Source organism: Nannospalax galili, unplaced genomic scaffold (genome assembly GCF_000622305.1).
Source record: "Nannospalax galili isolate Female #2095 unplaced genomic scaffold, S.galili_v1.0 scaffold870, whole genome shotgun sequence".
In the NCBI taxonomy this organism is placed as follows: Eukaryota; Metazoa; Chordata; class Mammalia; order Rodentia; family Spalacidae; genus Nannospalax; species Nannospalax galili.
This window is the reverse complement of record NW_008329130.1, coordinates 2,218,921-2,246,092: the sequence shown is the minus strand read 5'-3', so window position 1 is coordinate 2,246,092 and position 27,172 is coordinate 2,218,921. Positions and strand designations below refer to the sequence as shown.

At 49.5% G+C, this 27,172-nt stretch overlaps 1 protein-coding gene across 3 annotated transcripts in view; it reads left to right on the top strand.

The window, feature by feature from the left end:
- Spsb1 (splA/ryanodine receptor domain and SOCS box containing 1) overlaps positions 1–27,172 on the top strand; it is a 68,626-nt gene that overhangs the window by 32,096 nt on the left and 9,358 nt on the right. The window contains exons 1-2 of one of the 3 annotated variants that reach the window (XM_017797822.2): positions 3,360–3,400; positions 23,343–24,185. In XM_017797822.2, the coding sequence (XP_017653311.1) occupies positions 23,492–24,185 (694 nt within the window). In that variant the 5' untranslated portion in view covers positions 3,360–3,400; positions 23,343–23,491. Of the gene's footprint in view, positions 1–3,359; positions 3,401–23,340; positions 24,186–27,172 lie in introns of those variants that run through there. The other 2 variants (XM_008831914.3, XM_029562999.1) reach the window with 2 other exon arrangements.

Here is a 27,172-nt window from a genome sequence, read left to right as displayed (position 1 = left end):
CCCAGCACTTGGAAGGCAGAGGCAGGAGGAGCTCTGTGAGTTCAAGGGCAGCCTGGTTTACATAGTGAGTTCTAGGCCAGCTGGGGCTACAGGAACACTCAGCCTTGAAAAGACAAAAACAATATATTATTTTTATTTTATGTGTATGAATGTATTGCCTGCATGTATGTATGTGCACCCATGTCATGCAGTTTCTGAGGAGGTCAGAAGAGGGTGTCAGATTCCCCACCCAATAGTTGTTGCCAATGGTTGTTAGCCACCATGTGGGGGTGCTGGGAATTGAACCTGTGTCCTCTGCAAGAGCAGAGCCATCTTTAACTGCTTAACCATCTTTCCAGCTCCCTTAACCATTTTTTAAGAGTAAATTAAAGCCAATGAGATTGCTTAGCAGATAAAGGTACTTGCTGCCAAGCATGATGACCTGAGTTCAATATATGGAACTCATATTGTGGAAGGACAGAACCAATCGCCACAAGTCATCTTCTGACCTCTACAGGTGCTGCAGCATGCACGCACGCACACACACACACACACACATACACACACACACTAAATGTAAGAGTAAATGTAGTGATTCTGTGCATACTGTGCAGTCATCAACACCATCCATCTTTTGTGTTCCTCGACTGCGAGTCAGTCCCAAGCAGCCTTCCCTGTCCATCCTCCCCATCCCACGAGCCCTGGCACCCACCATTCTACTGCAGTCATTATGTTTTTGACTATTTTAGGGACCATGAGCTTATCCTATTTGTCTTCTTATGACTGACTTATTCATTTCTCAAAATGTCTTCAGGATTCATTCATGCTCTAGCAGGTGTCAGGATGTGCAGCCCTTTTATGTCTGAATTTTATCTCATTGTATAGATTATGGTTTGTTTCCCCGTGCATTCATCTGTAGACCTGTGGGTTGCTCATAGCTTTTTCTATGGTGAATAAAGATGTTGTGAACATGGCTTTCTATTTAGAAGCCTTCTTTCAATTCTTTCAGATATTGCGATGGTTAACCTTCATCGTTAACTTGTCTACATTTAGAATCACTATGGAAACACACTTCTGAGTGGGTCTATGAGAATGTTTCCAAAAAAATTTAACTGAGGAGGGCAACCTGAATGTGGGTGACATTATCCTATGGGCTGTGTTCTTGGGCTAAATAAGAGGAGAAAGTGAGCTGAGCACCAGCATTCATCCCTTTTTGTTTCCTAATTACAGATGTGGTGGGACCAGACACCCATGTTCCTGCCATCATGCTTTTTTACCGTGATGGGTTGTGTCTTCAATCTGTGAGCCAAAACAAATCCTCCTTAAATTGCTTTTGCCAGATATTTTGTCACAGTAATGAATACAGAAAATTGGTACTGAGAAGTTGGGCTGTTGTGGTGATAAACCTGTTCATGTGGTTCATAGGCCTTTAGAACTGGTGTTTTACAGGAGAAATGTGAAAGAGTGTGGAGCTGTACACCCCCCCCCCACACACACACAGTGTTGTAAACAGAGCATAATGGGCTATTCTGGTGGGAGTTTAGAAGGCCAGAATGCTGAGAGATGTGGAGAGTGAAAGCTTGGCCTATGAGGTTTCAGAGGGAAGCAAGGACTGGATTGGGTACTGGGCTAGAGATCATTCATGTTATATTCTGACCAAGAATCTGTCTACATTCTGCCTGTGTACTGAGAACTTGAATCAGGTTCAAGTTTAAAGTAAAGGACCAATCTGTTTGGCATAGGAAATTTCAAGGCAGGATAGCATTCAGAATGTGGAATGGTTACTGCTCACTGCTCATGTCCAAGTTTACCATGGAGAGGAACCAGTAGAACAGGACGATGTGAAAAATGTGTCTTTTTGCAAGAAAAGGAGTGTGAAATGATTTATAGATACATTCAAGGAGGGTGAGGAGAAAGCAGCCATAGATGTTAAAGAGATTATCACTATGAAAGAGAAACCTCATGCACTGCAATGGGACAATAGGAACTGTGCCCGGAGGGAAGACACCACCCATTGAAGGCTCCATCTTGTACTAATACAAATACATTTGAAAGGAGAGAGCCTGAACCAAGAATGCCCATAAAGGAGTTCACTGCTCCAAAATGGCCACCTAGGAAAGCATTTTCCCAGGCCCAGCCTTGAAGGCACACAGGGGCTGCTGCAGCTGTGGCACAAGGAGTACTGACTACATCTTGAGCTGGCAACATAACTTGGCAGTGTCATCAGGTAGTATTGGAAAGACGAAAGAATGAGGGGGCCATGGAGGCTTGCACTAAGATTCCAGAAAGCTGCTGAAGCCAGGCAATGTGTGGCAAGCTTAGATTCCTTATAAGGAGGACTTGAGAGGTCATTGCATGAACCTGAGATAGTAAAGGCTAGGTGGTGGTGGAGACCCCAAGTATGTTGGGGATGCTAGGACCATAGGATATTTGCCAAGGAAAGATGCAGGTATGGAGTGGAGCCGGTTCAAGAAAGAGTCTATATGTGCTCAGGTGATGTGGAAGTGGGGGTGGGGGGTGAGGGGGGAATGATACCATAATGAGCTCCAGATGCAACTTATAGAGCTGCAAGAATTGGTGTTTGCCTTTCTGCATTTTGGTCTTGCTTTGGTCTGGTGTTCCCTTTGGAAGTGTTACCTTCCATTCCTCTCTTTTGGGATGTGAGTGTTCTGCCTTTATATTTTGGAAGGCTATCACTTGCTTTTTGATTTTATAGTTAAGAAAATGCCTTGAGTCTCAAAAGAGACTTTGGACTTTTGAACAGCGTTGAGACTGATAAAGATGATGGAGACTTTTAGAGATGAACACAATTGCATTATGAGAATGAGACTTTATGGATCAGGGATGGGATGTTATACCTTAAAAGTGATGTGTTTGAGTGTCAGATTGACAAGGGGTAGAGATGTGATGGTTCGTCCTCATAATCAGCTTGACTGGCTTTAGAATCACCATAGAAACATACCTCTGGTTCTGTCTATGAGAGAGTATTTCCAGAAAGGTTTAACTGAGGAGGGAAGACCTACCCTGAATGTAGGTGGCCCTATCCCATGGACTGGAGTCCCAGACTGAATAAAAGGAGAAAGCAAGGGGCCTACAAGATGGCTCAGTGGGTAAAAGTACTTGCTGCACAAGCTTGAGGATCTGAGTTCAATCCCCAGAATCCACCCAAAGGTAAAAACAGAAGTAACTCCACAAAGTTGTCCTCTGACCTCCACACATGTGCCCCCAAACACATTACACAAACACACTTTCGCGTGCACACACACACACACACACACACACACAGATAAATAATAAGTTTTCAAAAAGGAGAAAGCAAGCTGAGTGCCAGCATTCATCTCTCTCTGCAGATGCAATGTGACCAGCTGCCCCAGGCTCCTGCCGCCGTGCTTCCCTCCATGATGGACTGTCCCCTCAAACGGTGAGCCAAAACAAACCCTCCTTTAAGTTGCTCTGGTCAAGTATTCTTTCACAGCAGCAGGAGAGATCAGTAACTAATACAGATCTATGCCCTGACATAGAACTGGTAGATTATATGGTCATTCTGCTTGGAGGTTTTTGATGAACTTCATAGTATTTACCACTATGCATTTTACAAAACAAAGCATTCTGATTGGATGATCTTTTAATTATGTGTTGGGTGGGGTGTGCACTTGTATGGAGGCCAGAAGAGGGCATTAGACCCCCCTGGAGCTGGAGTTACAGGCAGTTTTGTGCTGTCCAACTTGGGTGTTGGGAAATGAACTCAAGTTCTCTGCAAGAGCAGTACATGTGATCTTAAGTTTTTTTTTTTTTTTTTTTTTAATGTGTGTGAGTGTATCACCTGCATGTATGTGAGTGCACCCGTGTCCTGCAGTGCTGCGGAGGTCAGAAGAGGGCTTCGGATTCCTCTGGAACTGGAGTTAAGGATGGTTCATAGCCGCCATGTGGGTGCTGGGAATCGAACCCGGATCCTCTGTGAGAGCAGTCAGTGCTCTTAACCACTGCCATCTCTCCAGCCCCACTCTTAACTTTTTAAAAAATATTTATTATTTTTATTTTATGTGTAAGACCGTATTGCCTGCATGTATGAAAGTGCACCTGTGTCTCACAGTGCCCACAGAGATCAGAAAAGGTCGCTGGATTCCCCTGGAACTGGACTTACAGATGATTGTTAGCTGCCATATGGGTTCTGGGAATCGAACCCAGGATCGTCTGCAAGAGCAGTCAGTGCTCTTAACTGCTGAGCCAACTCTCCAGCCCCTAAAAAGTGCCCACACGCAGAGCTGTGTAAGCATCTGGCATTATTGGAAGACCTACTGTGTGCTAGCAGCTGTGGCCCCTTGGTGTGTATTCATTATATTCTTTGATTTGCACAGTGGCCTTCTGGGCTGGTATTCTCAAATTTGCAGGTGAAAATGATTAAGGGTTTCCTTGCTGATGGGGAGTATCATTTCTTGGGCTGTTAACTCCAAATTTTCAGTTTACCTAAAAGTTACTTTCTAGTTCATCGTTCCTGGTTGGTGTGTGTGTGTGTGTGTGTGTGTGTGTGTGTGTGTGTGTCCGTCCATGCATGTGGAGCCAGAGAACACCTTAGGTGTTGTTCCTCAGGTGCCCTCCACTTTGGTTTAACAAAAGATGTCTTTCACATTCATTCATTTTGTTTACTTATGCCTGTGTCAGGCATGATGGGTATCACTGAGCATACGTGGAGGTCAGAGGATGACTTGCAGGGTTGTTCTCTCCTTCTCCTTCCACCATGTGGGAACCAGGGACATCAGATCTGGTGGCAAACACTGTTACCCATTGAGCCGTCTTTACATCCCTACCCTGTTTTTTGAGACAAGTTCTCTCGCTGGTCTGGAGCTCTAAGTGGGCTAGGTTGCCAATAAGCCCCAGGAGTCCACCTGTCTCTACTTCCCAGTACTGGGATTGCAAGCATTCATCACCATGCCTGGCTTCTTTTTTTTTTAATGAATTAAAAAAATATATATTTTATTCTTATTTTATGTGTGTGTGTATTGTCTGCATGTGTGTAAGTGCACTCATGTTGTACAGTGCCCTCAGAGGACAGAAAAAGGTGTCAGATCCCCTGGAACTGGTGTTACAGACAGTTGTTAGCTGCCATGTGGGTGCTGGGAATCGAACCTCAGTCCTCTCAGTCCTCTGCAAGAGCAGCCAGTGTTCTTAACCACTGAGCCATCTCTCCCCCCCCCCCCCCCATTTTTTGGGTCTATTTGACACAAGATTTCCCTAGCTGGCCTGGAACTCACTGAGATCCACCTGCCTCCATCTGCCAAATGCTGGGATTAAAGGTGTGTGCCACCATAATCAGCATTATGCCTGGCTTTTCTATGCAGGTTCTGGGGATCAAGCTCAGGTCCTCATGCTTGAAAGGCAAGCACTTCACCAACTGAGCCTCTTCTTGATTCTTAATCTACTTCCTCCTAAGCAAAAGGAGAAAGAGAAAAGGAAAGAGAAAGGGAGGGAGGGAGGGAGAGAGGGAGGGAGGAGAAGGATCATCTGTCTTTTCTGAAGGCTTTCAAGGACACACCTGAGTACCAGCTCCCATATTTGAGCCTCATGGCAAACAACAGCAGGTTTCGCCCTCACTTTGACATGCCAAAAGGATGCTGGGTCACTGTGTTTATGGAACCGCTGCCTTTGCTGCCCTTTCCATTAGGTAGTGAAACTGTAACTACGCTGTGGGAAGAGGGTGTTCATTCTCCATTTAAAGTGCTTTCTGGTTCCCTTCCTGAAACCCAGGGGTTTGGATGCACTAATGGACCAAGCTTTCTGATGTGTTGCCCCCACCCCACCCCCAATCATCTTGTTGCTGCAGGTCCCCATCAGGGGCGGCTCCCAGTGCCTAGGTCCATGATGTCCTTGTCGTCTGGCTCCAGACTGTGTCATCTTTTTACCCTAAATGCTCTCGTGTTTTAAGCACTTCTCCATCAACTCAGGGGGCAAAAGGAAGGGGCGGAGGTTTCTGGTTTATCGTTCTAGGAATGTGCTGTCCAGATTCCCAGTCTGTCAACATTAGGGTCTAAGACTCTGATCCCTACTATTAACTCCAGCTGCTGAGTGACCCTCCTCTTATGACAGAGACAGGACCGGGGAACAGCGGGCCATCAGGTTCCTTTAAGATAGGCGAAGTTTAGGGCTGAGCTCAAAGACTAAGCTTTCGGTGAGGTAGGGCCTTCCAAAGATAATGACCTGCTTTTTAAATGGGGACCATGACAAGGCAGACCCCTAACCGCAACACAGCATGGCCCAGGGTGGGTATCTGCCTGGCCCGTAAATGAAGTTGTTAACTTGTTTTTACCCTGAGACCTCCTTGGATTGGGAGCATAAAACCTTCTGAGGGATGAGAAAGTAGAAGACCTGGGGATTGGAGATGAGACACAGCCGACCTCCTGGCCCACTGATCTTCCGGCTCCAGCCCTCCACTGGCTCTCCTACCCTTGGTTATGGAGGCTGAGGCCCTACTCTGCTCAGAGTGGGATTCCAGTTTCACATGCACTCTGAGGGCTCCTGTGCATCCATCTTAGAACCTTCACCCCCATGACTCCCATTTATTCTGCCTCTTTCCTGTTTGCTCTGTCTCTCTGTCTCTCTGTTTTTCTCCCCTGGGCAAGCCTTGGCCCTCAAGTCAGAGTGGGCTTCTGTTGCCTGAGAAAAACATGGCTCCAGGGAGGTTGGGGAACAGGGCACCGAAGTATGCCAGAGAGTGGGATGCAGAAAAAAAAATTTTTTAAATATTTTATTTCTGGCTGGGCATGGTGGCGCATGCCTTTAATCCCAGCACTTGGGAGGCAGAAGCAGGTGGATCTTTGTGAGTTCAAGGCCAGCCTGGTCTACATAGTGAGTTCCAGGACAGCTGGGGCTACAAGGAAACCCTGTCTCAAAAAGACCAAAAAAAAATTTTTATTTTTTTATGTATATGAGTGTATTGCTTGCATGTATGTGAGTGCACCCGTGCCATGCAATGCTGCAGAGGTCAGCAGAGGTCAGAAGAGAGCTTCGGATTCCCCTGGAACTGGAGTTAAGGATGGTTTGTAGCTGCCATGTGGGTGCTGGGACTTGAACCCAGGTCCTCTGCAAGAGCAGTCAGTGCTCTTAACCGCTGAGCCATCTCCAGATGGAGAAAATTTAAGAACATCCCCCAGGTGTTGTGGCGGCCCCTCCTATATGAAGGGGATCTAGGCCTGATTCTAATATTCTTGTCCAAGATCAGGTCCTGTTCCGCCATCTCCACCATGAGGGAGTAAGCAGGGGTACGCCCCACCTTTCTAAACAGGGTACAGGTGAGGTGACTTACGTAGATGCCTAGCGGTTGGCAAGGCCTTCGGTTGGGAGGGGCCAACACCTCTTCTGCATGTTGCCGTACCTCGGAGCAGATCTGAAGACGTGCGGTGACGGTCTGAGGGGGGCAGAGTGTGTCACTCAGCTCTTTTTCTTACCCTATTTCTACTTGGCCTTCCCTCTAGTGGCTATTAGAGGGTCCTAAGGTCCTGGCAGGTGTCCCTTAATGAGAGAGATCCTGTCCCAGAAGAGAATGGGCCTGATTGAGGGGTTCTAGGTATGTTGGGATAAAAACGGGATTGGGGACCAGTGCCTAGGCTGTGCCGGCTGCCACAGAAGCCCCTTCAGGACAGGGTGGGGCCCTGGTGCAGTCCTGGCTACTCCCCTGCCAGCCTTGGCTGGATCCTGGCAGGAAGCACCTTTTCTTCTTTGCTGGTGAGTCTGATCATCTGGTGACAAGTTGCTTGGGAAAGAGAGTATGTCATGGCTATCAGGAGCTGCCAGACCCATGAGCTTCCTGAGTCTGTCTCTCTTGCCTGGGCTGGGGTTTCTGGTGACCCTTTTCTGAGGTCTGATGGGGCTATCACCTCTGTACCTGCCAGGCTTGGTGCTGAAAAATAGTTTTGAAAACTTGGCCCAGCGTTCTGTGTCCTGTGTTAGCCATGATTCTGCACTAGCCTGGCTGGCTGGGGGCTCTGGTGTGCTTCCCTGACTTTCCTGAGTGGGATGGTAAGGGGCCTCCCTAAGTCTTGGACATACACAGCAGCACAGGAAGGGAATGAGTTACCTACTGGCCTCCTACTGGCCGGCAGCCTCCACTCTTGGAGGGCTCTTAAACTCCTGGACTGATTACCCTGTAATTGTTCCCAGCAGTGAGGAGAAAGGCCTGTGGAGGCCTCCGTGTTTGTTTTGCCTTCTGTGTTAGGCCAGTGGTAACCAAGGGCCGTTTCCCCTTGGTGACGGTAGAGCTGGCCCTGGCCAGGGCTGATCCAGCAGCCCAGGAAAGGCAGGCCTGAGGACCCTGTGGGGCAGCCACACTCAGGACACCGTCCTGGTCTCAGACACTAGTGTCACTTTCCTTTTTCTTTAATTCTACCTCCAGTGGTGAAGACCCACAGCCTTTTCTCCTGGCTCTTTCCCAAGGCACTTGCCTGGAACAGTCCAGAACTCTGGATTTTTTGGTAGATGTCTAAGAGACTGTGAGTCCACTGGCTAGCCGACCAGCCACATGTGGGTGGATCTCAGGCAGGCTTATGGACTTCAGCCAAGATACAGGGCTGTGACTGACTGACTGCCTAAGTTCCTGCAGGACCCAGGCTCCTTAGATAATCCTGAGGAGCTTGGAGGAAGAGATGGGAAGCAGCCTCAGGCAGTTACTAAGGCCAAGGGAAGGCTCTGTGGAAGAAGAGGCTAGGCAGATCTTGAAAGATGGGCTTCAGCTGAGTATGGGTTGGTTCAAGTGCAAAGAATGTTTTATAGCAGGCGAGACCCTGAGGCATCCCAAGGCCAGCCTGGCTAACTGGGATCTCAAGGATATTTGAGAAGTAGAGGAGCCCGAAAGGTGTGTTGACAGAGGGGGATAAGCCATGAGCGGAGGGGGAGCCTCAGGGCAGTGTCACCAGGACTTGTCTTCCCACATTCCGGTGGCCACTTACTTGCTTTTTGTGCCCTACCCCACCTACCTCTGTGGGTCTGACCTGGGATAGGAGACATTGTCTGCTGCCTCTGTTACAAGGTCTGTTGTGTTTCAGGACCAGCCTCCTGGAGGGAGATGAAGCCCTCCATCTATCTCTTCCTACTGTGTGTTTCCTCCAAGCCTCTGCCTCCCAAGGAACCCACACTGATAGCCCCAAGCCACCTGAGCACATAGGTCATCCGGGGTCTGTTGTAGGTCCTGTCAGAGGCAGTAGGTGGGGTGGGACCTGAGACTCTGCATTTCCAACAAGCTCCTGGCCATGCATGTGCTGCTGATCTGTCAGTTTCTCTGTTTGTCATCAGCTGCAGCATATGTCAGGACACTGATTCCTCCATCCCAAAGGGACCTTAAAGGAGTCAGACTGCTCCACAAGCAGGTTCTCCATCTTGTTCGGTTTCCCATTGCGGGGCTGGAGAGCAAGCTGTCAATCCAGAGTGCAGGGAGGGTGCCTGAGCTCACAGTGCAACTTTCACACGGGCTCCTGCCACCAGCACAGCTGCCGATGCTATTAAACCTCAGTGATTCATTGTAGTGCATCGGTACAAAAACGTAGGTCCCAGTGGCTTGTTTGGTTGGTGGGTCTGGTTGCTTCAGCAGAAAGAGGTGCTTGTGATATGGGAACGGAAACTCAGACAGCATTCGACAGCTAGAACTCGGCACTGTGTGGGGTGGGAGCTGGACTGTAGGGTCCAGCTCTCACTGGGGAAATACCTGCCCGGCAGGAAGGCTTGTGGCCAGGACCTGGGGAGAGGGTCCCCCACACCTGGTCTGGTGGGAACTGCCCAGCTGGATTATGGCAGGCCCTCCTAGACCCCCTGGGAGCAGGGATGTGTCTGTGAAGGTGACACCCTGCTATTCTTATTTTAGAGAAAATACCTTTCTGAATGGGGCCCTTCTGCTGTATCAGAGCTTCGAGGCCAGCGTGTGAAATGTACATGTCCTGTGTACCTGCGTAGCAGGGGACAGGCCACACTAGAGTGGGCGATCCAGGCCTTGCTGACATCTCCAAAGCTGAGCTGACTGCTGGAGTCTTCCACTCCGCTGTCATCCTGGACTGGCCCGTTAATGGGCTGTTCGACCAATTCTCCTTTTCCCACTTCCACCTTTCCCATTTGTGTTTTCAAGACGAGAGAAATGGAATTGACTGGCTCCAGATCCAAGTCGCTTTCCTGAGAAGCTTTCCTGATGTCAGGCCCTGGCCACCTGGTGTTGGGGAGCAGAGGAAGGGAGGGCCCTCTCCTTCTCCCACACTGCCACGCCTCCCTGAGGGTGAAGTCCACAAAGGGTTCTGTGGTTATTCCCGAGCTTGAGATGGCCCCAGGTGGCCCAAGAGCTAAGTCGTGGCATCTCAAGGCCGCTGTTCTTTGCCGAGATGGCTGAATCTAGGGTAGGGGAAAGGTTTCAGATTTGTATGTCTGTTCTACCATTGAGGACCAACTAACCCCTCTCCCTTCCCTCCTTCCTCCCTACTTTTCCTCATACTACTAAATTGGAAATGCATCAACTAGTAATGGCTGTTCATTTAATTATCTTTACATCTATTTATTTATTCGTTTATATGTATGTATGTGGGCATGCAAATTCCATACAGCATGTGTGGAAGTCAGAGGTCAACCCTAGGATGTCACTTCTCTCCTTCTGCCATGTGTGTCCTGAGGATTGACCTCAGGTTTGTCAGGCTTCGTGGCAGGCACCTTTACCCCCTAAGCCACCTCCGGAACTCTGTCCCTTTCATCTACTGCTGAGCTTCCTATCTATCCTTTAAGCAGCCATCAAGGCTAGACCATCATCACCATCACTTGAATGGATGAGGAACCTAGGGCTCAGAGAGGTGAGGAAATTTGGCCAAGGCCACCCATCTTGTGAGCAGAAGTTGACACCCTCACAGCCAGACTCCAGACTATACACACCCTCTGCATCTTGACAGGCACTTGGTAAACCATTCTCCTTTGACTGACCCTCTCTCGTGTTTCACATGAGCTGAGCCAGGATAGAAAAGGTCTATGGGAAGTGATGGAACCTGGGTGAGGTACTTGGGCTATGTCCAAGCTACACGTGGTAATTCCTCCCGAAGACACATCAGTTCACCCATTAGAACAAGTTTGCATGTGGAGACAGGTCTGGTCCAACTGTGCGTCAGCCTGGGACTTCCTGGTTGTGGGGAAAAGCCCTGTGCTCTGGCATTTCTGGCAGCCAGGATGATGTCCCCATATCAGAAAGTGGGGCCTTTGCCAGTGCACACCACCTCGGGGTGTGGACCTGCTCTGAGAAAGTCAGGACTAGAAAGCCCTCAGCAGCCTTTCTTCCCACGGTGGGGGAGGTACAGTAGTGCAATGTGGATGTGCTGGTCACCCATCCACAGACTTCTCTTTGGGCACGGGCAGGAGATACAGGCACACATTCCAGATTCCTCCAGAGAAACTCGATCCCCAGGTGTCTGCTCAGTGCTGCAAGGTTGCCAAACCAAGTTCAGCTCCTTTTCTTTTGTATGGAAAAAAAAATAAAATAGTGGAGGCAGGGGTGCAGGGGATTGCGCAACTGGGCTCTAGAAGACTGAATATTACTTGTCATGGCCAATAGTAATGCATATATACAGCACAGTTAGAACGTTGCTTCATCTGCTGGTGGGCACTTGAGTCTGTCCAACAATACTATCCTTCTACAACAAATAACAAAGCACAGTGAAGAGATTTAAAAAGGAAAACTCAGAAGCCCCTCATGCTCAACCTGATAACACTTCTACTTTTCTGCTTGTTTGACTATGAAGTATGGTTTTTGTTGTTTGTTTTGACTTTTAGGGATAGGGTCTCACTATGCGGCCTACTCTGGCCAACTGACTTTGTAGCCCAGTCTGGTCTCCAACTCACCATCCCCCTGCGTCCATCTCTGAGTGCAGGGATTGACAGGTGTATGCTGGCATGTCTCACTTGTCCTTTACCCTTTTATAGTGAGCTCTGTCATGGCATTTTTAGTGGATGGGGGGACATTTCCTGCTTTGCCTTGCCCTGCACGTGACCACCTGATGTGTAGGAATCTGGCCTCCAGATCCTTCGGCTTGCCCGAAGTGCTGGATTAATTCACTCACCACCTTTGGACTTGCTGGGGCTTCCCCTATGGAGTGTTTAGGACTTTCCAGGCTAATGGGCTTGGAGCAGGAAGGCTGTGAATACTTCAGAGGAAGTTCCTGAAGGCTGTTGAACAAGGGAAGTAAAAGTCCTTTCTTTCCTCAGCTGCCTGTGAGGCCCGGGGATTTACCTCTCCCTGGCCTCCCATTCAGGTCCATGAAATCCCACCTGGGGAATAGCGATTAGGTTGCTACCTGGTTCCTTTTAGAATTCTTTCCAAGTTCATTGGCAGCAGTCCAGTAGAGGTCCATTGGACAAACTAGCATGTAGAAACTCTCCAGCACTCTCAGCCTGCCACTGTGAAACGCAAAGACCAGGAAGCCTGGAGGCAGGTTAGTGGACACCTGAGAGATGGGGGTTCTGAGAGCCAAGGTTTTGAGGGTGAGTGTGAACTAAATGAAAATGTTTCAGGTCATCCTTAAGGAGAACCTAGGTGTCCATCTGTGGCAGTGTCACCCAAATTGAGATAAGGGTGTACAAAGGGCTATTATGCAACCATTAACACATAATAAAATTGATGCAGAGGCTGAGATATGACTAAGAAAAGCAAACTGTGCTGGGTATGGTGTGACCTTGTCCATAAATGGCTGTCATAAATGGCTGTCATTGTATCTGCAGTCCTGAATGATCTAGAAGGCAAATCTACCTGTCTCAATGTTTCTCCCTAGGCTGTGGGGAGAGAGAAAACACTTAACTTATGCTTTCTATATTTCTGTATATTTCTATATTTCTGTACCCTGTCTCAAAAAGACACCCCCCCAAAAAAATCATAGAGGGGCTAGAGAGACAGCTAAGTGTAAATTCCTTCTGCACAAGCCTAAGGACTGGAGTTTGGATCCCCAGCACCCACATAAATGCTGGGTTGACCCACCTTTAATCCCAGTGTGTGGTAGCCAGAGATGGGATCCCTTGGGCTAACTGGCTGCTAGACTAGCCAAATCAGTGAGCTCAGGTTTAGCAAGAGACCCTGCCACATTAAAGGAAGAATGATGGAGAAGATGCCTGACATCAACCTCTCGCCTATAGAGACACACACACACACACACACACACACACACACACACACTTACACTTACACACACACACACACACACACACACACACACACACACCCCATGCCAGAAAAAAATCTTGGAGTGCCATTTAATATGGACTGGGGAGTGGTGATGAGGTCATTTGAGATTCTAAAACTCTTAAGATAAAATTCCTTATACCAGAAGTTTTCAAACCATAGCAGTGTCTAACTCGTCAGAAGGCTCATTAAAATACAGATTGCTGGACATCCCTGAGTTTCTGATGCCAAAGGTCTGGTAGGACCAAGGAGCCACATCTCTCTCATGAGATCCGGGGGTGGGGAGGCTATTGCTGTCACTGCTTTGGGACACCTGTGAGAACTGTTCCTATAAATGTAATTACAGGGAGCAAACTTAACAGCTTCTCCTTGTGGATATTTTGGGGTGACTCCTGCTGCTTTTGATCTAAGGGGTCTACAGGGGTAAATGAATTCAGGAGAATTTCAGAAGGTGTGATGTGAGGGACCTCCCTGTTTTCTTACTGTTCCCCTGCCCTGTGCAGGGATGCCTGCCTGTCCATCTCACCTCTCGTCTGTCCCCTCCAATGTGCCTTCTTGACAGTTGTGCAACTGGGGCTGGTCCTGTGAAGCATGAATCCATGACCACCTTAGTTCTCCTGCACTTGGTTCAAGTTCCCTGTTTTCAGGGGTCCCTTAGTATTGAAAGGTACAGGTAGAGGCAGGGAGCTACATGTATTATGCTCCTACCGTATGCTTGATACCATTATCAGGAGCTTTAACTACAAATTCTGTGATGAAAAAAAAATTACCTTCCTCCTCCTCAAACCCCTCCAGGTAGTTTAAAGGCATCTACCTGGGTCTGCAGGGTAGAACAGGTACACTCCAGACCCCTCTAACTCTTCCTGCACTGGGCAACAGCCCCTCAGGCCTGTGAACAGGTTCCTTCCCACCCTTGATCGACCCCTCCTACTCCTTCCTGGGAAGACAGAGGTCAACTGAGGGTCTCCTTGAGAAATAGCCTTCACAATGGGAAGAGATCAAAGAGTCCCCTGCGCCTCTCCAGGCCTGTTTGCAAGAGGGCACCTTGTTGTGGGGCTGTGACCTGTCTTGCTGCTTCAGCCTCCTCCTCTCAGAAAGGCAGCCCTGGAGCCAGGCCCGTGGGACGCCAGGCAGGAGGAAGCCCCGTGGAGTCACCTAACCCTCCTGGGGCCTACCTGCCTTCCTCTCGAGCCGAGGGAGGTGCGGGAAGGAGCAGGCAGGGTCTTTGTGGGCCCCCTCAGCAGGTCTCCCCAGCTTCTCTGCTGCTGTTTGGAGTGCTTAGTGCCCATGTGGACTTAGTCCCCAGTCTATGACTGGCCATGTGTATCACTAAGTGGCCCAGGGTCTTGACTATTTTCACTGCCACTGGAGGTGCCCATGCCTCCCTGTGGGCGACCTTTTGGCAAGGCTGTCTGTGTCTCTCGGGCAACGGGGCTTCTCGACTCAGCGAGTCACGGGCTGTGGCCTTCCTGCTTTATCTAGGCTAGAAGCGTAACTTTTCATTTTGATTTTTAGTCTCTGTATGAATGTCACGCTGGTTTCCCAGGGGCACTGCTCAACTGCTTCAAGCCCTTTCTGAAAGTGCCATGAGTAATCTGGGTCCTCTGTAGGTGTTTGTGGCTGGTGCGTTTTGGGTCTTTTGAGGTCAGAGACTAGAGCTCTGGACCATGTGGGATTTTCTCTCCAAAACTGCTTGTCAGAACTTCCCAGAAGGGTCAATACTCTGTTGGTTCTAGGGGCAGAGACTTAATTGTATAACTCCCCAGCTCCCATTGAGAGGTGCTTTTCAAGTGGGCAGTTGGGTGGGGTGCGGATTACAATCATGTGGCACTAGTCTCACTAGGAGTGGCAACTTGGTTCTGTAACCCAGCTGGGTAGACTATGCCCTGAATGCTCCCACCACCCAACCCATCCTACTGACTGTGTTCAGAAGGCTGGAGGAGGCAGTGAACCCTAATCAGCAGGCCAAGCTGGGGCAGGCGGTTGGGCGGGGTGCTCAGAGGCTGCATTTGTATATAATAACAGACTGCTTTGCCCCAGGCATACTGCTCTTGCAAAATCCTGGGCTGTAACCACTGATGTGTGAGGCGGGGAGGCCGCAGGAGGGAGGGAGCCTATTTGATCTTCAGGTGAAAGGAGGCTTTATAAATAGGTCACCTTGTTCCACATCCTGAATTTCATTCTTTCCCCATCTTGTGTCAAAACAATGGTTTTACTGTTCTGGGGTCAGAGGCACTGAGGGCAAACTGAGCTTCAGGAGGTGGGCATGAGCCTGCTTGCTCTCTAGTGGCCTTCCTCTGTCCACTCCCATCGACTGACCCCCAGTCACCTTGGCTATGCTTCCCACAAAGAGAACGCGCAGCATACTGTCTTGAGGCCCTTGACAGGGGCAGAACCTGGGTAGAATCCACCTGACTGGGTTGTAGGATGAAGTAACTGTTTTGGGTGAGTGACAACAGACAGCTGCCCCATTTATACTGGCTAAATTAAATTAGTGATTTAGAAAGAGGACAATTAGAGCTCTTCGGAGAAGTCATTATAAAAAGAATGATTTGCTTCAGGACAGCCCTGGAGATTTCGAGGCATTCTTCTCTTTGACTCCTTCCTGTCAGTCATGGACCCTGGACTTGGCCTTTGTGGGTAGAGCATTCAGGATGGTCATGCATAAACAATGGTCCTGAGCTTGCCTCGTAAGAAGTGTCATGGGTGGAACTTCTAAGAACTGCTTCTGAAGAACTGGTTCTTTTGAGCCAGTGTGTTAAATTGGTGTTTTCCAGCTTTCTGTTCTCTTTTGTGTGCTTAAAAATCATGTTCATTGGAGCTGGTGAGATGGCTCTGCAATTAAGAGCACTGACTGCTCTTGCAGAGGAACCGCGTTCGATTCCCAGCACCCACGTGGCAGCTAACAGCTGTCCTAACCCCAGTTCCAGGGATCCGACACCTTCTGCTGACCTCCATGGGCATTGCATGACACAGGTGCACTTATACACATGCAGGCAAAACACTCATATACAGAAAATAAAAATAATTAAAAAAACTAAATAAATCATGTTCATTGCTGGGCATGGTGGTCGTCTTTAATCCTAGCACTTGGGAGGCAGAGGCAGGCGAATCTCTGTGAGTTTGAGGCCAGCCTGGTTTACATAGCAAGTTTCAGGCCAGCTGGGACTAGAGGGAGACCCTGTCTCAAAATCTCAAAAAGACATTAATAATAATAATGCACACATGAAAAATTTCAGTTCAAAAAGTGTTTAAAATTGTGTGTGTGTGTGTGTGTGTGTGTGTGTGTGTGTTGAACACCTGTAATCCCAGAGCTTAGGAATTAGAGGCAGGTGGATCAGGAGTTTAAGGCTAGCCTCGGCAACATAGCAAGTTCCAGGCTGCCTGTGCTTCATGAGACCCCGTCTCAGACAAAGTGTTTAAAATGAACACAATTTGTCTTTTCTCTCACTGCATCCCCCAGAATTAACCAGCGTGAAAGGTTTGCTGTTTATTATTCTGGCTCTTTCTACCTACAAACAGATAAACGTGTAGAGAGACTCTTTTCAAGTTTTGTTCCTTCAGAGATGGGAGCATGCTCGTCTCTGCGTGTGCTTTGCAGTGGGTTGTGCAAAGGGTAACAGCCTCGAGCTACATTTTCTGTTGTGCCAGCCTTCCCCAAGATGTCATATTCTGAGGGCTGCAGGGCCTTTCAAGTTCCCCAGTACGGGTGAAGTGGGGCTTCTGCTGAGTATCTTCAGCCATAGGTACCCTTATGTAGGCCGGGGGTGGCGGGTAGGGGTCTCACAGACAGGGTACCTGAAAGAGTATTTAACATCTGGTTGGAATTGCCACCCAACACTCCCATGCTTGTCCTGTCCACACGGCTCCCAGGTTGTCCTGGTTGGGGTCTGTTCCTCAAGCTCGCTGGCAGTTCTCTGCTAAGCTCCTCTTTCCTCCATGACTTCTGGGATAACAGTTCAGGACCCTGGATCAAGACACCTTAAAAAGCTGGCAATGTGGGAAGCCGTGGCTTTGGGGAGCACATCTTGTTGGAGGCCAGGGTGTCCATCTGACTGTCTGTTACAGATGGTACCTCTGGTGATTAGCTGAAGTCCCAGGCCACTTGATCTTATGGCAGCTACCTGGGAGGCTGGGTTGAAAGGTTTTTCTCCTAGAAGTTGTTGCCTTTCACAGGGAACCTAGAACCAAGCTGTGACTCTAGCTCTGTGTGTGACAGAAGTCGGGAGGGAGTAGGAGTTCTTTCCTTGGGGGAAGGGCAGAAGGAAATAAAACTACAGGGTTTAGTATAGTCTAGTGGATACAGACACCTCTCCCCTAGTCCCAGAGCCTTTGATCTGGTTCACTTTATTGTAAGGAAGTATAAAACCAGTTTGTGTGTGTATGTGTGTATGAGAGAGAGAGACAGACAGACAGACAGAGAGACAGAGACAGATATATATATATGAGAGAGAGAGGGAGAGAGGGAGAGAGAAAACTGAGAGCTGACCCTCTTAAAGGTCAGACAGCTCACAGGGCCAGTGTCTGAGGTACAGATGTCCCTGACCTTGCCCGCTGTGGTCTTGGCTCTGCTTCTCTTCCCTTCTCTTTCTCTCTACCACCCTCCCACCACAACCTCCAGTGCCAGAGATAAAGCCCCCACCGTGAACTTGGCTTTGATATTGGGGATGAGTCTCCTTCTCCATTCCCCAGCTATGAATGACAGCCTGTCACCAGTGTCATGCCACGCAGAACAGGGACTGAGCTGTGATCTGAGGAACAGAGAGGGGTGAGGACTGAAAAGACTAAGGTCTCCCCTAGATATCTGACCCATAGCATTGGGGTCACCACCGTAGCCCCTTGTCAGTGTGGGCAGATTCAGCCACACATCTCTGACAAAGAGAGTAGAGCATACAGAGACACTGGTGGGTGGGTGACATGCCCACTAAGCCTCACGAGGAAGCTGCTTACCTGTGGCATTTTTTAGGCAATTGTCTGGGTCCTGTCACTGATCTTGGCTCTAGAATTTGGACTCCAAGCAAGAGGTGGTTCTATTTCATGACTTAACAAGCTCTCAGTTGTTACGCAAAGAATGTCCTTTTTCTCATAAGCATCCAGTCCACCCTTTGATGACTGTTTTTGCCTCCTGACCTTTCTTAATCTTTAATCTGATTTTACCAGTTTAAAAAAAAAAAAAAAAAACAGAACAGAAACACAGCTAGTAAGGTGACTGGCCCTCTGCTGTCTCATGGGAGTAATAGACCTGTAGTTAGTTCCTCCACATGCACGCACACACGTACACGTTTACACATGCATGCAGACACACACGTACACACCCAGTCTCCTGATTGGGATAGTCACCCTGCTGTATGTGAGCTATGATGGGGGTACCAATCCCCACAGAGCAAGTGGCCCCATGTCTCCTCCTCAGTCTTCCCTTTGAAATGCCTCTGGTCCTTTGGAATCACCAGCACTGTGACTGTGTGTGTGTGACAGCTGGCCTCTGCAGCCCCGTGGGGTCTGTTCATTATTTGGGATGGCCAGCATTTGATAGAGTGGGGGTGGGGGGTGCTGACTAGGACTACTTAGTGCTCAATGTCTGTTTCCTTAAAGTTTTATTGGAACATAGCCACATCTGTTTATTTACACATTGTTTTAAAAACCTAAAATATTTACTATCCAGCCATTCACAAAACAAGTTTACTGACCTCTGGCTTAGAAGAGACCTTGGTCTTGATGTCAGGTGTTTGGGTCATGGCCAGAGGTCACGTTCATCCATTGGGCCAGGTGTGGAAACCTGGAAGACTGGTTCACAGATCTTTGTTGAGTGAATGAGCATATTCTAGACCATCAAAAGTAAAGCAGTGCCTGGCCATCTCTACAGTATTGCTTATCTAATTGATAAGCAGGTGACAATTATGAATGAACAACAGAACTTGGAAAAACAAAGGGTGGGTCTTAGTGGGCACACAAGATACAGGCATGCCGTGTGAGTTTGGAAACCTTGGGAGACAGGTCTGTCTCGGGGTGTGCTCTAACGTTTGTTAGTCCTGGGGAGGGTGAGCATGGAAGATGAGTCAAGAGTGGTTCTAGGGTTGCCACGGTGACTGACCACCTAAAGGTGACTCAGATGATGGAATGGTACACCCACGCCCCTTGGCTTGCCCTTGTGAGGAAGGTATCCCACAATGCCCTGGGTACTTCTACCTGCCCCAGTCCTTTCCCCAGCTCCTCCCTCCCATACTTTCCCTTCAATGGACACCCACCATTCACATGACTGGGGGTGTTACTCTCCACAAACCCAGGGAGGGAAGCAGCTCAGCACGGTGTGAGTGTTTGAGGACTCACTGGGCCAAATACAGGTAGTTGGTGACACCTCAGAACTAGATGAGCTTGTGGAACTGACCTGGACACACAGTGGATGCTCTACCCTGAGGTAACTGTCTCTTCCAATCTGCCTTTCTGAGGCTTCTGCTGCTGCCTTCACAAGACTATGGAGACAAGGAGGGGAGCCCATAGTCTAGCTCAGGGTTGGAAGCTACAGGCTGGCCTGTTATAAAGTTTTGTTCAGACACAGCCATGCTCGCCGGTTTATTTGCCTTCCACTGAGGCTTTTGTGCTATGATGATGAAGTTGGCTGCACAGCCTGACCCACAAAGTTCAAGACGTTTACTGTGGAGCCTTTGAACGTTTTCTTGTCTTTAGGTGATCTAGTTTGAGTTCTGTTGCTGTGAGAAAACACTCTGACCAAAAGCAACTTAGGGGAGGAAAGGGTTGATGTGGCTCACACTTCTAGGTCACAGTCCATCACGGAGGGAAGTCAGGGCTGGAACTCGAGGAGCTTGACCCAGACACCATGGAGGAACGTTGCTTGCTGGCTGGGCAGGACCCTCGTTTAACTAGTCTTATAAGACCCCGGCCCATCCTGACCACCCGCAGTAAGCAGGGCCTTCCAGCCCTCACAGCCATACCCTCAGGCCACGCTGGTGTGAGCATTCCTTCAGCTGAGATGCCTGTCTGGGGTGACTCTAGGCTACTAGCTGCAATTGCTGCTGTTTGTGTCCTGGCCTAGGTTTAAGTGGATGTTGAAGCCCCTTCCTTAGTCCCTTCCTCCGTCCCTTCCTCTCTGTCTCCACCATCTCCACCTGAGTTGTCTGTCATCTCAAGTTCTCTGCTCAGCCTCCCTGTGCTGTTTGGACCTCCTCCATCCTGCCTGTTTCCCACCAAGTCCTGGGAGGGCCTCGGCCCTCACCTCTCTTTGCCCTGCCTGCTCTCACTACCACCTCCTGACTGTTCTACCTGTTCCCACTGGGTGGAGGATCTTCCAGGCTAATGAGATCTCAATGGGTCAAGAGTAGTTCTAGAGTTGCCATGGCAACTGACCACCTAGAAAGTGTCTCAGATAATGGAATGGCATTATCCATCCACATATGGAAGAGTGGTTGGCCTACCCTTGTCAGAGAGTCATCCCTCACAGGGGGTCCTTCCTGTGTGATGATGAAACTGGGAGCAGCCACGGCAACTTTGCTGCAGGAGGCACTGAAACAAACTTAGGATATGTCTCCTCCTCCCCCTCTTCTGCCTCCTCCTCCTCCTCCCCTTACCTAGAATAAGACAGGGTCCAATATTCTCTCCAATGTTGACTTGGCTTCTCCATGGGATAGCCAAGAAGATCCCTTTACCCATCCTCCTGAACACCTCTCTCTCTCTCTCTCTTTCTCCTCCTCCTCTCCCCCTCCTCCTCCTCCTCCTCCCCCCCCCTCCTCCATGGAGCTGACCTCTGGACCCTACAGGCTCCCATAGAACCAATGATGTAGAGGCTCCTGGGCTCCAAGCTAGAGGCAATGCAGAGCAAGAGAGATGGGGGGTGGTTGTTTCTGGCCATGCTCAGCACAACACTGACTTGGAAAGCTGCCTCAAATGGCTTCCTCCAGCTCCATGCATGCTTCATGGAGGCACATGGCGAAGGCTGCTGCGGGGGTCAGCAGTAGGAACCTGATTCTGCACACAGACCCAGGCTCTCTCTGCCAGGAGAGCTTGAAATTAGGACTGTGGTTGGTGGCACAGACATATAATCCCAGTTACTTAAGATGCTGGGTTAGGAGAGTTGCAAGTTCAAGTCCTGTCTGGCCAACTTAGCAAGACCCTGTGTCAAAATGAAAACTTTGCTGGGCGTGGTGGCACACACCTGTAGTCCCAGCACTTGGGAGGCAGAGGCAGGCAGATCTCTGTGAGTTCAAGGCTAGCCTGGTCTACATAGTGAGTTCCAAGACAGCTGGGGCTACAGGGAGACCCTGCTTCAAAAAAGACCAAAAAAGAAAACTTTAGGAGAGGACTGGGGATGTAGCTCAGTGGTAGAGTGCTTGCTTAGAATACACAAGGCTTTAAGTCTAAGCCCCGTATCACAAAGACAGGGCATGACTTGATTACAGTATAAGGGTATTGGGCACCACATTGTGCTGGGATCCTTATGCTGGGAGTAACCCCTGGCCATCCTGCAGACATCGTTTCATGGGGTTCCTTCCCAACCAAGAGGGAGATAGCGTGTGTTGGTCCCACTGCAGTCCTGTCCTGCCCCTGGCCCTACACGCCCTGAATGGGAGGCTCAGTGCTCTTTAGTCCCCAGCTGTGCCTGTGCCTGGCAGTCTGCAGCCTCCCCACACCACCTCCATGCTTCTTCCTTCATCTACTTTATTGAGGTTCCCTAGAGTTCTTTGGGAGAAGTAACCCATCATGGCCCTGTTTCCCGGCTCAGTGGCTCCCACCCGGCCTCCTTCGTGCTTGAACCTATCCTCACAGTGGGCAGCCAAAGTCCCTTCTGAAGTCCAAGGAAGCTTTTTGTTATTTTTTAATGTAGCATAGTGTGTATATGGGGGCGGGGTATGTGCATATATATCCATATGTGTGGAGGCCAGAGGAGGTTGTTGACATGAGGTGTTCTGCATTTGCTCCCCACCTTATATACTAAGGTGGGATCTCTTGCCTAACCTGGAGCTCACAGGTGTAGCTAAACAGTCAGCTTGCTCTAGAGAGCCTGTCCCCATCACCTATGCACTGGGATAACTGCCACACACCCCCTGGTTTTTATGTGGGTTCTGAGGATCTGAACTCTGATTCTCATGCTTGTGAGGCAAGCATTTTACCTGCTGGGCCGTCTCTCCAGCATCCCCCTGCTGCCCAAGCCCCCAGGCTTTGATGGCAGAGAGCATATTTATTGAACGTGAGACCCAGGAGTCCAAACAGTCTGCTGTTTTCCCTGATCCAAATCTGGACAACAGGTGGGGAGGTGCTGTCAGGCCCACTTCCTCCTCATCCTCTTTTTCTAGGCCACCACTGGAGACATCAGGGACCAAGGCAGTGAGATCCCCTCTCCAGTGCTGCTTCCCCATCTCCCTTAACAGTTCCAGGAGGTGGTAAAGATAGAGAGGAAAGAGGTGGCATGGAGTCAGGCCTCCTCCCTACCAGGCTGTTGAGACTCAAAGGTGAGACACTGTCCTTTCCACAGAGTGTGGGCAGCCGATGCAGGTGGTCGTCTGTGAGTCAGCCCCAGAACTGCCCGAGGGTTAGAGAATGAATTTGTCCCTTCTGTGCCCATCTGAATTGGGACCCACTCAGGGAGCTTGAGGAAAACCTTGTTGATGGTTCCAGTCCAGTGGGTAAGGGGCCTGCCGAGGAGCTGCTGAGGCCTCTGGACTGTGGAGTGTGGATGCGTGTGTATACAGTCCCTGTGCTGAACTTGTCTACATGAGGGTCCCCTCCCTACGGTGACTTGATGTGTGTCTGAGGTGACTGTGCTGGAAAAGAGGGAATGGCTAGACTTGGTATCTTCATCTGCCTGTGCTGTGATGGTTGGTACTGGGTTGAGACTCACTCTAAAGTCTATACCACTTTGGCCCTCTGTCTAACCCCAACTAGAGACCTGATCAGCAACTGCTATGTATCTCAGGCTGACCCTACACATTGAGTACGGTGGCCAGCCCCCAGGCCCACCTCTCCACACAGACCATGGGATCGATGGCCCCTTTCCCTTTGTGACAACATAGCCACAGGGACAGAGGGGCATTTCATTCTGTGCCAAGGTTCCATGCCGCATCACCTCAGGCTGCTGAGACATATCGGTGTATGTAGCCCTGTGTTCCTCATTAACCTTCCCGCTGCTTCTGCACCCCAGCTCACCCAGCCTCCTGTTTTTCTTTCCATCCATTAGGCAATACTGAATGCTCCACCACCTGTGGAGGTCTCCTAGCAACCTTCCTTAGGAATTCTGTCTGGGCCCAATTAGAAAACTGGAGCTGAGGCCTTGAGACCGATGACTTTGCCTTCCGAGTCGGTGGAAAGGTGAAAGAAAAGGCCAACATGGGTCAGAAGGTCACAGGAGGGATCAAGACTGTGGACATGCGGGACCCCACATACCGCCCCCTGAAGCAGGAGCTCCAGGGTTTGGATTATTGCAAGCCCACCCGGCTGGACCTGCTGCTCGACATGCCCCCCGTGTCCTACGACGTCCAGCTGCTCCACTCTTGGAACAATAACGACCGCTCACTCAACGTCTTCGTGAAGGAAGATGACAAGCTGATCTTTCACCGGCATCCGGTGGCCCAGAGCACAGATGCTATCAGGGGCAAAGTTGGGTACACACGAGGGCTGCATGTATGGCAGATCACGTGGGCCATGAGACAACGGGGCACACACGCTGTGGTAGGGGTGGCCACGGCAGATGCCCCCCTGCACTCTGTTGGATATACAACCCTTGTAGGGAATAACCACGAGTCATGGGGCTGGGACTTGGGACGCAACCGTCTCTACCACAATGGCAAGAACCAGCCAAGTAAAACGTACCCGGCATTTCTCGAGCCAGATGAGACATTCATTGTCCCTGACTCCTTTCTTGTGGCCCTGGACATGGATGACGGGACCCTGAGTTTTATCGTGGATGGACAATATATGGGAGTGGCTTTTCGGGGACTCAAGGGTAAAAAACTGTATCCTGTAGTGAGTGCCGTCTGGGGCCACTGTGAGATCCGCATGCGCTACTTGAACGGACTTGATCGTAAGTGTCCCTTGCATTGCCAAGGCAGTGTCCTTCTCCATATCCCTGTAGTCTTAGCTAGGCTTGCACCAGAAGTTTATGTAGTCACTGGACCTAACATGTCTTTAAGTAGATATCTATCCCACTGTAGATCCTCAGAGGCCACTCTTGCCTATATTTGGTTAAATGAGAAATTCTAGCCAGAGCCTGCTTATATACCTCACAGTGTATAGCATGAATGACTGGATGGATGGATGGATGGATGGATGGATGGATGGATGGATGGATGGATGAGTGGTTGGGTGGGTGGATGGATGGATGGATGAGTGGTTGGGTGGGTGGATTAATGGTTGGATGGTGGATGGATGGATGACGGATGAGTAGATGGGTGGGGGGATGGATGGATGAATGGATGAGTGGTTGAGTGGGTGGGTGGGTGGGTTGATGGTTGGATGGTGGATGGATGGATGGATGGATGGATGGATGGATGGATGGATGGATGGATGGATGGATGGATGGATGGATGGATGGATGGATGGATGGATGAGTGGTTGGGTGGGTGGATGGGTGGGTGGGTGGGTTGATGGTTGGATGGTGGATAGATGGATGATGGATGAGTGGATGGATGGATGGATGATGAATAGGTTCATGGATGATGGATGGATGGATGGATGAATGGATGGTGGATGATGGATGGAGTGAGTGGCTGCATGAATGAATAGATGGAAGATGGAGTGGTTGGATGGATGATGGATGGAATGAATAGGTGGGTGAATGAGTGGTCTTTGTTTCTCTCTGATTGACAAGACTTCAGTCTTGCTCTGTAGTTAATCATATTCTAACACACTAGTCAGTATTACTGAGTTGAGCTTTGCAGCCTTGGGAATGCTGTGGCCTCTTGGATAACAATGACCTTTTACAACTATGACACAGATTTTGAGTGTTTCTCTCCTGATTTTAGAGGCTCTTTTATACCACAGTCTTGAGAAGGCCTTGCCCAGTCACAATGTGGGAGCGTCATTAGGGAGAAGGATGTGCTGAGTCAGCATGATTTCTGCCTGCCCTTTTAGAAAGAGGCAAGGCCTTTCTCAAACTGTGTGGAAATAGCTTGTGTGCAGCGGCACTATGCTGGTGACAGTTGCAGAGTCCATGGCTGCCCAGGGTGGGTGAGAATGGGGAGCTGTGTTAATAGGAGTCCTGATGTTCTGGAACCATCCTCCCCCATGTTAGGCCCTCATTTTGGCAGCTCCCTGCCTGCAAGGGTCTCTCCTGATGTCTCTGTATTTTGTTTCTAGAGGAGGGTAAGCCACAAAGCTCCACCGACATAGGGGCTGTTTTCAAGGGCAAGTTTGGCCAGGTATTCCAAGTTCCAATTCAACCTGTGGTTAGTGGTAGGTGTAGCTCCCTGTGAGGTCAGAAGCACCTTGACTATCTTGCAGTCCCTAGCCTTGCAGGTTCTCCCAGTCTTTTCCACATCCCAACCCTCTTAAATTAGTATTTGGAAGACACTTGAATGGCCAGAGTAGTCAGGCACATGTGGACGAACTCCTAAATTTTTCTCTTTGGAAGCACTCCCCACCCCTGCTTTTTCTGCATCCTCTATTCAGGCTTTACCTAGGCACTGATAAGGAGTCAATAGCCAGGTGGGGGCATCCACAGTGCAGAGTCCCTGGCTGCTCCGTCTTCCCCATGCAGCCCAACACAAGGGCACGGTGCCCTTGGCAGCTGTGACCAGGTACGCATCTAGAGGTAACCTTCCTGAGGAGATCATCTCAGACCTGGACCAGGCAACCAGCAAAGCAAGTTCTGTGAGTCTGTCTCCCCAGGTGACAGAAATAAGTGGTATAAGTCCACAGTGAAATTTGCCTGGAGCAAGGATGGGTAGGTATGGGTGGAGATTAGGACTTCCAGACACAGGTTATCCAGGACCTAGGATCTCAGGGAGGTGACAGATTGGAGGGTTACTGTAGCTATTGTGACCTGGCCACCAAGTCTAGGCTTCTTAAGAATAGCCCAACCTTGTTGCTGTGGGAAAAGGTCATTGATATTTTTGTGAGCCCTGAGAATTGGTGTGGCTTCCATGTTTCACGTATCCTAATCCCAATACAGAACACAGACCCACAGCAGTCAGGAGGGGCCTAGGGCTTGTTTGCCTTTGGCAAGCATATTGCACAGCTCCAGTGGAGTTTCCATCAGTACCATCCTAGATACCTAGACACGCATCCTAGAGTAGACAGTGCTCAACTTAGCGCTATATCATGTGGAAGGTCACATCTGTGCTAGTTGTTGCTGTGACAAAATACTTGACCAAAGCACCAGAAGGAAGAATTCAGTGTGGCTCACAGTTTGAGGAAGTACAGTCCATTCACAGTGGGGAAGGTGGGAGACAGCTGGTCACATAGCATCCACAGTCAGGAAGCAGAAGAAGGTGAATTACTTTCTTCTTTTTAGTCAGTCCAGGACTCCATTCTCACTGGAACATTCTAAAGGCCTTGGGTGGGAATGTGAACATGGGAATAGGTTCTTGGAAACTGACTTCCCAGGGCAGTTGCCATTGTAGTTAGATTCCAGATAGAGACTCCAGTGTCACATAAAGACACTTCTTTTGTTCAGTCACATGCACCCCAACTCTCTCCAGCTAACTTGAATGCCTGGCAATGACAAGGTTCTTGGCTTCTCATTTTCCAGAGTCCTGGTCAGACATGGCTGACTTTGGAGGCTATAGATGGGAACATAGATGTGATTGGTTCCTGAGGTACAGAGCAGAACATCTGAGGGTGGTGTGACATCATTTAGCCCCACTGCAGGGTCAGGAGCCACCAGCCATCACCTGCTCACACTGACACTTCAGTGCATTTATTGAAAGGCTACTCAAACCTTAGAAGAATCCCTTGGCTAGTGGTAGGCAAGCTGCCATGACAGTTGTCCAGGTGAGAGATGACAGGGCTTGAGCCAGGGCAAGAGCTATGGAAAAGGTGGGAGGCAGCCAGATTCTAGAATGCACACGA